The 11,707-nt window shown below is 31.7% G+C and overlaps 2 protein-coding genes across 2 annotated transcripts; one reads left to right on the top strand and one right to left on the bottom strand.

The window, feature by feature from the left end:
- Window positions 1-3,426: 3,426 nt before the first annotated feature.
- Window positions 3,427-4,420, bottom strand: LOC119614744 (cytochrome c oxidase assembly protein COX11, mitochondrial-like). Its single transcript, XM_037970858.1, has 3 exons — window positions 4,093-4,420; window positions 3,701-4,024; window positions 3,427-3,633 (listed from the first exon to the last, which is right to left on the bottom strand). The coding sequence occupies exons 1-3, from the start codon at window positions 4,312-4,314 to the stop codon at window positions 3,478-3,480; spliced, it is 702 nt and encodes a 233-aa protein (XP_037826786.1). The 5' UTR covers window positions 4,315-4,420; the 3' UTR covers window positions 3,427-3,477.
- Window positions 4,421-6,196: 1,776 nt separating this feature from the next.
- LOC119614741 (trichohyalin-like) lies at window positions 6,197-9,856 on the top strand (the record flags this gene model as incomplete). The annotated part of the gene is given in 3 exon segments (XM_037970855.1): window positions 6,197-7,546; window positions 8,385-9,174; window positions 9,176-9,856. Coding segments are annotated over 3 exon segments (2,802 nt in total), but the record flags the coding sequence as incomplete, so codon positions are not given.
- Window positions 9,857-11,707: the final 1,851 nt, after the last annotated feature.

Below are 11,707 nucleotides of genomic sequence, written 5' to 3' on the forward strand. Positions count from 1 at the left end.
ACTAACTAACTAACTAACTAACTAACTAACTAACTAACTACTAACTAACTAACTAACTAACTAACTAACTAACTAACTAACTAACTAACTAACTAACTAACTAACTAACTAACTAACTAACTAACTAACTAACTAACTAACTAACTAACTAACTAACTAACTAACTAACTAACTAACTAACTAACTAACTAACTAACTAACTAACTAACTAACTAACTAACTAACTAACTAACTAACTAACTAACTAACTAACTAACTAACTAACTACTAACTAACTAACTAACTAACTAACTAACTAACTACTAACTAACTAACTAACTAACTAACTACTACTAACTAACTAACTAACTAACTAACTAACTAACTAACTAACTAACTAACTAACTAACTAACTAACTAACTAACTAACTAACTAACTACTAACTAACTAACTAACTAACTACTAACTAACTAACTAACTAACTAACTACTAACTAACTAACTAACTAACTAACTAACTAACTAACTAACTAACTAACTACTAACTACTAACTAACTAACTAACTAACTAACTAACTAACTAACTAACTAACTAACTAACTAACTAACTAACTACTAACTAACTAACTAACTAACTAACTAACTAACTAACTAACTAACTAACTAACTAACTAACTAACTAACTAACTAACTAACTAACTAACTAACTAACTAACTACTAACTAACTAACTAACTAACTAACTAACTAACTAACTACTAACTAACTAACTACTAACTAACTAACTAACTAACTAACTAACTAACTAACTAACTACTACTAACTAACTAACTCTAACTAACTAACTACTAACTAACTAACTAACTAACTAACTAACTAACTAACTAACTAACTAACTAACTAACTAACTAACTAACTAACTAACTAACTAACTAACTAACTAACTACTAACTAACAACTAACTACTAACTAACTAACTACTAACTAACTAACTAACTACTAACTAACTAACTACTAACTAACTAACTAACGAACTAACTAACTACTAACTAACTAACTAACTACTAACTAACTAACTACTAACTACTAACTAACTAACTAACTAACTAACTAACTAACTAACTAACTAACTAACTAACTAACTAACTAACTAACTACTAACTAACTAACTAACTACAACTAACTAACTAACTAACTAACTAACTACTAACTAACTAACTAACTAACTAACTAACTACTAACTAACTACAACTAACTAACTAACTAACTAACTAACTAACTAACTAACTAACTAACTAACTAACTAACTAACTAACTAACTAACTAACTAACTAACTAACTAACTAACTAACTAACTACTAACTAACTAACTAACTAACTAACTAACTACTAACTAACTAACTAACTAACTAACTAACTAACTAACTAACTAACTAACTAACTAACTAACTACAGTTTTCTTATAAACAAATTTCTGAAATAAAAAACGCCAAAATTCCTTCAAAATGATAAAATCTGTCTGATCTGGCAGCTATGAAAACAACTACGCCGACCAACATTAACATCTTTGACGGCTGTGGTTAAACATTTGGGCGGCGGCTTCGAAACTAAAGTAGGCTGGTTAAATTTACAAGAATTCGTTTTCAAAATGTAATTTTTGTCAGATTTTTCTTATTATTATGATAATATATTTAAAAGTAAATAATGCAATAAATAGATAAATTAAATCGAAAAATATATTTAAAAAAATTTAAGTTGATTAAACCCGTATAAAATATATATTGACAATTAAGTTTAAAAAATATTAATTTTTATACATATATTTTTTATTTTTAGGTTTTCTAACAAAAATTTGCAGTTAAAAATGTAAGTACATATGTATAATATTTAAAAAAAAAAATATTTTCTAGTTGTTTTTTTTTTTCTTATGAATAAGGAGATTTTATTATGGAAAAATTTCTGCTCTAGGTACTATTTTTCTAGAAAATTCGCCGATTTTCTTTACTTTCGATATGTCTTTAAAAATATTGATCACATTTTTGAGTTTGTTAGGGCAATCTACTTTTTTCTGGAAAATGTTGTATATTCGATTGTTCGAAAATCGACTTTTTAGCCCCAAGTTTTTAATATCACAAAAAAATTAGTTATTATGCGGCTGCAGAGCAATACAAAGTAATGTTATGTTACTAACATAACATTTTAATGCAATAACATTAAGTTTTAACAGTTTTAGAAGCTCTGCTTGCTTAACTTCCGCCTCTTGAGCGGAAGTTACATTTAGCTTCCGCTTTATTAGCGGAAGTTATAGTTAACAGTAAGTAATTCTAAACTGTTTTCATTACAGTTTTAGAGCCATTCATTTAAATAAATGTAAACATTAACAGTTTTAGAAGGCTTTAAGGAAAAAATGTAAACATTAACAGTTTGAAAAGCATTACATTATAAAACTGTAAATATTGACAGTTTGAGAGCATTTGCTTTAGTTTGCAAAGTTTTTTCATTACAAATGGCGGTATGTGCTAAGAAAAATAATTGTATTTGAAGAAAAAGTGGAAAAATTAAGTTATAAATTAAAAAATTAAGTGATTAAGGAAAAAATTTTATAAACTAATAACAAAGTTATAAAAAAATATATTTAGTTTGTTATTTTTAAAAAGATTTATGGGTTTTTGCAGCAAAGCTTTCAGAGCAAGTGTTGACACTTTACAAATAAGTTAAAAAAAAGTTGAAATAAAAGTTTAATTATTAAAAAAATTAGTGATAAATGAAAAAATATTTATGAGCAACAAGTTTTTGGAGTATTTTAAAAAAATAATTGTAAAATTTTAAGGAAACTAATAAGCAAAGTAAAGTATTAGCCAGGCCTTCTAAATTTTTTACAAAAAATTTAATAAATGATTAAATAATAAACAATTTTGTAATAAATAAAGTTAATCATGTAATAATTAATATCTTGAAAGTATTTCGTAAATAAATAACTTTTAAATACATTAAATCCGGACGCAATGTATGAACAAAGAAATGATTTGCTCTCCGGCCAAAGAATCTTGGAATTGTGTAATTAGAATATAAAGTTTTGGTGGAAATTATTAACAATTTGGTGATAATTCTATAAAAACAAGTTGTGTAAGTAATTTATTTTTAAAAAGTACTAATACAATGGCACGTTTTAGCCCGGGCTAATAGGTATATCGCATAAATCTTTAAATAAAAGTTAAAAAGTAAAAAAATAACTACAACCTATGGCAACAAATAAAGTTAATTGTGTAAATATGTAACAATAAAGTTATCTCAACTTTTTCAAACACGTTAAAAATGAATGAATATCTATTGAATTGAATAAAGGAAGCAAAAGATTTGACCCGACCGGAGCATTTTGGAAAGTGCAAACTTTTTGCTAAAGAAAAGTGTTTTGCCACGACTGCTTTTCATTAAGCCAAATGCTTTAAATTTTCTTTAAATAACTTTTATTTACAAAAATCTCCATAAATTATCATTTCTACGCATTATGAGGCTTAGCATAAGCGGGAAAATTGAGTTTTAAACCATCTTTAGCCTCAAAGAAAGTATACGACAACGTAATAGTGTCCACATTTTCCAGTTTAGGATCTTTAACATACTCGGGATCAATATAAAAGAAAACCGGCATGTCCACCTAATAGACAACAACAAAACAAACATTAAACAAGGTAAGTCTTTTTTAATAAATTTCTTGAACAAACCTCTTCATGGGGATTTAATTGTTGCTCCTCAAAACAAAAACATTGTATTTTATTAAAATAAGCTCCGGCCTCAAAAGGTATAACATTATAGGTACTAATACCTATTACAGGTAGATCTGTAGGATTTTTAGCGGTATAAAAAGCCAAAGCAGTCTCGCCGGGAGCCACTTTTATTTCATATTGTTGGGGTTTAAAATTCCAACGCATAGAGGCTGCTAAATCAGCATTAAATCTAACTCTAATAATGCGATCCTCCACCTTTAACATACTTTCCACCTTCTCGGCATCATGACCTTGACTAGTAGTGCCACCATAACTATAGGCCTGGGAAGTTATGAAAAATCAAATAAATTTATAGTAAAATTACTTTTATAACAAAAAATTGATCTTACCTGACAAAACATTCTATATAAAGGTACGGCAGCATAACTTAAACCCACTATTAATACTCCTCCGGCGGTTACATAGTACAAAGTAGATCTTAAATTTTTCTTTTGTGCCGACTCCGTAAAAGGATTACCTCGCGGTGGTTGTGTTGAGTACAATTTTGGTTGTTTTAAAGTTTTCAAAGACCTTAAACCGGTTGCGGCCAATTGTCTATAGAACTTAAACATTTTCTAACAAATTTATTTAGTAATTTTTTCTTAATATTTATACAAAAAAAACCATGGAGTTTTGTAACTTTCTTTCGTACGAGGAAAAAAACAACAATGTTTATATTTTTTGCCCAACAGCTGATCAGCTGTGCGGTTAAATTGAGGTTAGAACAGCTGAAGCAAAACAGATATGTTATATTTGTATGGCAGCAAGGGCTCTCAAACTGTAAATATTTGTTTTAGAAAAATTTTCAAACTTTAAGTCATAAAGGGTTGCCAAGAAACGCAGGAAAAGTGTAAACAAAAGCTGTAATTGCAGTTGCATACGATTTTTAGGGTGTTTCAGGTGTTTTAATAAAATATTATTGTAATTTCAAAGAAGATAAAATTAAATTATTTAACAAATAAAAGAAATTAATAGAATAAATAAGAGTAATTTTGAAATAATACAAAAAATGAACTAAAAACGTAAAATAATATTTTTTTAACAAATTGACAAACTTTTGGTAATAACAACACCATTTCCCATGAAGATATAAAATAATATTTTGTAAAAAGTGTCAATTATAAAAAATTATTGAAATAATACAAAAAGTGACTTCCTTTTATAAAAAAGTGTTTTGCCGTGAACATTTTCTATAGAAAATCGATTTGCCGTGATTTTTTCTTTAAAAATGTATTGACGTGATTCCTTTCTTTAGAAAGATGTGTATTGTCCTTAATTTTCCTTTAAGAACGTGATTGGCGTGACACAATTCTATAAAAATATCTTGCCGCGACTTTTTTCTATGAAAACTGTCTTGTTATGATCCTTTCTTATAGAAAATTATCTTACCGTGAATCTATTTTAAGGAAAATTTTCTTGTCGAAACTTTTTTCTGCTAAAAAGTGTCTTGCCATGATTCTCTTTTAAGGAAAAATATCTTGCCGTGACTATTTTCTATGGATAAGTGTCTTGCCGTGACTATTTTCTATGGAGAGGTTTTTTACATTGATTCTTTTCTATAGAAAAGTGTTTTGACGCTATTTTGCAGAGGATAAGAGTCTTGCCGCGACTCTTATCTATGGAAAGTGTTTATCGTTACTATTTTCTATGAAAAAGTCTCTTCTTTTGACTCTTTTCTTTGAAAAAGTGTCTTCTCGTGGCCGTGACTACTTTATATGAACAAGTTTCTTGCCGTGACTCTTTTCCATGGAAAAGCGTTTAACATAACTATTTTCTATGAAAAATTATCTTTCCGTGACTCTTTTATGAAAAAGTGTCTTCTTGTGACTCTTTTGTATGAAGAAGTGTCTTGCCGTGACCCTTTTCTCTGAAAATGTGTCTCGTCGTGACTCTTTTCTATAAAAAAGAGTCTTCTCGTGACTCTTTTCTATGAAAAAGTATCTCGCCGTGACTATATTCTATGGTAAAGCCTCTTGCCGCGTCACATTTCTAAAAAAAAAAATTGTTTGCCGTGACTATTTTCTATATAAAATGTCACGTTATGGCTATTTGCTATAGAATAGTGCTCTGCCATGTCACTTTGTGTTGCATTGACTCTCTTCTATAAGAAAATGTCAGGAAAAGTATCCTGCTGGGAGTTTTTTCTCGAAAAAACGTATTTATCGTGACCTTTTTCTGTAGAAAATTTCTTTTCTTCACAACTTTCTATAGAGAAATGCTCTGACAATACTATTTTCTATAGGGAAGTGCTCTGTCATCCCTCATTTCTTTGGAAAATGTCATCCCTCTTTTCTAAAGAAAAGTGTTTTGCCTTGGAAGAGTCCATGAAAAACTTTTTCTATGGAAAAGTGGCTTTTCTATAGAAAAGTGTCTAGATGTAACACTTTTCCGATGAAATATCTATAATTTAGACCACTGTAGAAACTTAATTTGATAAAAAATAAAAGAAAAAAATTAAAAATTTAAAAAAAAAATGGATGACAATGGTGATGATTTCGATAGTTTTTTCAATACCAAAAAAACTAAATCTTCAACTCAAACAAAAACCTCTAAAATCTCCTCCGATCCCATGGAAGATCTTTTTGGATTAACAGAAAAAACATCGAACCAGAGAAAACCTACAGCCAGCTCAAAAGCCATACGCGAAGAACCCGAAGACGATGATGATGATTTAGGATTCGATCCTAAAAAACCTAAAGCTTTAACAAAATCACAAAATTTATTTGATGATATATTAGCGCCTTTAGAAACAAAAAGACCACAAACTTCGGCAGGACCAAGTACCAGCAACAAACCCTCAATTTCGAGACAATCTACTGAAACCACTACAGATACCTCAAATATTTTTCAAGCACAAGCAGCAAGACCAAAAACATCTCAGGGACGAAGAACTTCTAATATGTCGGCAACACAAAATCCTGATCCTTTAGGTTTATTCACTAAAGAAAAAGAAACTTCTAAACCTTCTTCGAGAATATCATCGCCGAAGACACAAAAAAGAAGCAACACAGCTGATTGGTTGGGTTTGGCTAAGGATCCGGAAATAGAAACTGTCAAAGTGGAACCTAGAGCAGAGACACCTAAAACCAGCAAGTTACAGAAGGCTTCTTCTAAAGAAACAACTGAAATTTTAAAACTGCCGGAACCCACTGATAACCAGGAGGATTTTCAAACTGAGGTACAGCCAGAGGATCATGAAGAAATTAAACAAATGCCTCCCCAAACCCAAGACCACTTAATGTTAGATTCCACCAGCCAAAATATCATGTTAATGAATACTTTAAATCTGGAAGCTAAACAAAGTTTTTCGGCCTTAAAATATCAAGAGCAGCAGTTAATAATGGCCTCTCAAATGAAGCAACAGGAAAGAGTTTTAATGGATATGCAGCACAAACAGGACTCTCTATTGCAACAACAGGAACGACAATTTCAGGCTCTTTTCCAGCAACAAATGCAAAGACATCAGCAATTAGAGGATTTAATTAAACACCAACAGCAGCGTATTAATTCACACATACAACTTTTGATGAGCCAACCTCCCATGACACAATCTATGGAAGACTTTGAATTATTGGATAATAAACCTGTTCACGCTAGAAAAACTTATAGAGAAGATGAAGAGGAAAATGAAACAGAAACTACTCGCAGAGATTTGGAAAAAGAAAAACAAATGTCCTTTGATTTTATTCAACTTGAGTCGGACAATAAACGTTTGGAATTGGAAAATCTGAGATTGGAAGAGTTAATAGCCAATACAAAAAGCAACTATGAAAGAGAAATTGAGCTGCTGGAGAGATCTTACAAGTAAGTAGAACATTAGATCATTAACAAAATCTTTAGAGGAAACTATTAATAGAAGAGTATAGTTTTCTATAGAAGAGTGTCTAGACAAGAGACTTTTCTATAGAGGAGTGTTTAAAGGATGCACTTTTCTATAGTGAAGTGTACAGGAGAAACTTTTATATAGAAAAGTGTCTAGAGAAGACAATTTTCTATAGAAGGCATTCTAGAGAAGAGACGTTTCTATATAAGACTGTCAAGAAAATATACTTTACTATAGAATAGTATTATGAGCATTCTTCTATAGAAAAGTGTACAGAAAATACACTTTTCTATAAAATAGTCATCAGAAAAGAATACTTTTCTATAAAAGATTGTCTAGAGATGACACTTTTCTATAGAAAAGTGTCAGGTAAAGTCACTTGATTACAGAAGAGTATCAAGAGAAGACATTTTCTATAAAGAGTGTCTACAGAAAACATTTTACTATAGAATAGTGTCAAGAGAAGACACTTTACTATAGAAGAGTGTCCAGAAAACACATTAATTTATAGAATAGTGTACAGAAATTGCCATTTCCTATAGAAAAGTGTCTAGAAAAGACTGTTGAAGATTGTCCAGGAAATACACTTTTCTATATGAATATAAGCGCTTAGAAAAGACACTTTTCTACTGAAGGGTGTCCAGAAAATATAATTTTGTATAGAATAGTATATAGTAGACGCTTTTCTATAGAAGAGTTTCTGGAGAAGTTACATATCTATTGAAGAGTGTCTGGAGAAGACACGCTTGTTTAGAAGAGAGTCCAGAGTCAACACTCAATGTATTATTCACCTTCTCCTTGTTGTCTTAATTTCCCTAGAAAACAAATTGAAGTCCTGGAGCAGCATCTTTCCAGTGTGGAGAAACGTTTGAAATCCGAATTAGAAGAAGTGCAAACTTATTTTCAAACCAAAATCGATGTGCTCGAACAAGAGAAAATCACACTCAAGAAAAATTACGAAGAAGAACTCTCCAATCTAAAACAAGATCATGAAGATGATCTACGCAAATTGCGTAAAAATCAGGAAGAAGATTTAGAAATGCTTAAAGAAGAACACAGACGCATGTTGGACAACATAAGACAAGCGAAAATGTTGGAATTCGCCGCTGTACAAGAAAATGGCTCTTACCTTGATTGTCTCAAAGTAGCTTCCAGTAATCTCAGTGATTTAACCGGAGGTCTTAATGAGCTCAAAGAAAATATGCAAAACAAAATGGAAATATTACAACTGGAACGTGAGAAAGCTTTAGAACAGCGTGAAAAGAAAATAGAGGATAGTGAGAGAAGACTTAAAATTACAGAAGAATCTAATGATTTAGAGAAACAAAGACTCATGGATTTGGTTAGTACTTTGGAATTGCAAATGTCTAAAATTTCTAAAGATTCTGCCGAAGAAAATTGGCAACTAAGACAAAAACTTGCCAGTATAGATGCCGAGAAAATGGCTTTCAATAAAGAGAAAGAATTTTTCCGCGAACAAATGCTTAGAGATGAGGAGAGAATTAAAGACTTAAAAGAACAGCAATTACTGGAGACCCAAAAACTGCAAGTACAGTTACAAGAGGAAAGAGCTCAACTTCAGGTGGAGAAATCTAAATTTGAATTGGAAAAAACGTTTGCAAAGCAATACCGATGTGCAAAAGGAACGTATGGAAGTAGAGGCGGCCATGCAGGTGACTCAAGATGCTGCCCGTAAAGCCGATTTGGAAAGAGAGCGTTTTTATAAAATGCAAAGACAACTGGAGCAACAAAAACGTGATCTCAGTGATAAAGAACATGCTCTTAATGTCAGAGAAGAGGAGTTGCATCAAGAGCTCTTATCCTATCGCATGGCAGAGAGAGTGGCTCAAGAGTCTCAACAAAAAGCCAAAATGGCTGAACAATTCTACCAGAACAAACTGCAGTTGCTACAGCAGAGATCTAATGAAATTGCGGAAAAAGAAACAAATTTATCACAAGAACGTTTACTGCTCGCTCAAGATCGTATTGCTCTGCATGCTTTGAAAACTAAACTCTCACAACAACCTAAATGTTCTCTTTGTCAGTTGTCACAAAGAATCAAGAGATTACACAATCTTTACAGGGTTCTACGCCTAATTTACCTAACGTTCCTAAGGAATTTACTTTGGCAAATGCTACCTCCCCGAGATAATTATGATTTTTTGCATCAGACAAATGTAGTTGAACGTTTGTTGGACGCAAATATTGCAGATTCTTTAAGGAAAATGCAGACCACTTCAAATTTCGGTTTAGAATGGGAAAATCTTTTGGATGATGATCACAAAAAGATGGTACAAAAATGATGATTATCAAATTTCGTGCGGAGCTAATGTGCCCAAGACAGAATTGTAACGGGAAACAGTATTATTTAACATTTGTAATACATTTTTTTTAAATAAAATATGAATTAAATCCAAATTAGTTGTTTTTTTTTTAAAAGGAATCAGACATAAGTAATTGTTATCAAGACATGGCTCTTAAAAAAAAGTGTCAAGCCACTGTTCTTTAGGGAAGCGTTTTGTCTATACATTGCTCTATAGAAAGATGTCTTGTGTAGAGCCTAAACATCCTTCTCTAGATGTGAGTCTTGTCTAAACAGCCTCCTCTAGGTATGAGTCTTGCCTAGACACCGTTCTTTAGAATAGTTTCATGTATAGACTCCATTTTCAGGAAAACTGTCTTGTCTAGACACTGTTTTCTAGAAAACTATATTCTCTTGACAATGTTCTCCAGGAAAGTATATTGTCTAGGCATTGTTCTTTATAAAAGGGTTTGTCTATAAACTGCTCTGTAGAAAATATATCTTGTGTGGATCGTAAACACTATTCTCTAGGTATGTGTCTTGTCCCGTCTCCTCTAGAAATAAGTCTTTTTTCTAGAACACTGCCTTGTCTAGACACTGTTCTCTAGGAAATTATCTTCTCTAGACAATCTTCTCTATAAAAGGGTCTAGTTTAGCAACTGTTCTCTAGAAAACTGTTCTATAGAGGGATGCCTTGTCTAGAATATAAACCGTTCTTTAGATTTAAGTCTTATCTATAAGTCCGTTTTCTATGAAAGTCTCTAGAAAAATACTTGTTCTCTACCTACGTTTGGGTTAAGTGCGGATTTAGCAGGAAGACTGAGTGGTCATTTGGACCATAGTTTGTCTTTAGGATGTCTTTTAGCGTGCCTTGTTACTTGGGAAATTCACGATTTAACTGGGAAGTCCATTCGTTACTTCTAAGACATTTGATAAGATTTCTTAGTGTCCCATCCTTGAGAAAGTTAAGATCAGGAAACAGGCTGCGATATTGTCTAGCGGGTAAATCACAGTCCATTTCCGTGATGGACTGGATAAGAACATTGATTATAGTCGACCATTAAGATATGTGATTTTTAAGTCGCCCATTCTTTGATCGTTTTTGACAGCCTCAGCAGGGGAATATGAAAGTGTTATGTCCCAGGACGATGCGGTTAGTTGGGCATTCATTGGCATTTTTTCGTTTCTCTCAAGGCCTTCTTGAATCCTAATTAATTTGACAGAATGTCGTGTAAGTTGGAATTGGCAGTGATTGCAATTGAGTAAGAATTTTGACCTTATAACAAACGATGTGTGATCGTTAAGAGATGCAAAACTGTCTATATATGTATATGTTAATGGTCAACATATCGCATCAGCCGTTTCTCGAAGATAGTTTTCGTATTGTCCATTTTGGGACTGAAAGTGAAAGTAATTGAGAAATCATTTTGAACTTATTTGGTATGAGACGGGATTCTTAAGCGGTGCAACACTGAGTACGTAAACGTTGATGGTCAACGTCTTGAAATGTAGTTCTCGGATGTTTCTAGCGGCCGCATCGATGGATCAGCCTGAAAAAGAGTGCAGACATTAGGTAATCTGCTGTAGTTCAAGATGTTAAGCTCATGGGAGAAAACTCCCGAGCTAGTACCTGAAACTGAAGTTTAACCGTCCATGTAAACTGTCGTTTCCAGGGACAGTGTTTATAGTCCAGTTTTATCTTGTTGGCATTCCGATTCAAAAGGTCCTATAACTTGGTGTGTTGAAATTGGTCTTCTTCCTTTTTTCTCTACCTTTAATTTAAGTTAATTTAAAATAAAGTTTTTCTTTTTCTTTCATTTAGAAGTTTTTCCAATTTCCC

This window comes from Lucilia sericata, unplaced genomic scaffold (genome assembly GCF_015586225.1).
Source record: "Lucilia sericata isolate MDLA Ls3-8-SP2 unplaced genomic scaffold, ASM1558622v1 Contig003321F_arrow, whole genome shotgun sequence".
Taxonomy (NCBI): domain Eukaryota; kingdom Metazoa; phylum Arthropoda; class Insecta; order Diptera; family Calliphoridae; genus Lucilia; species Lucilia sericata.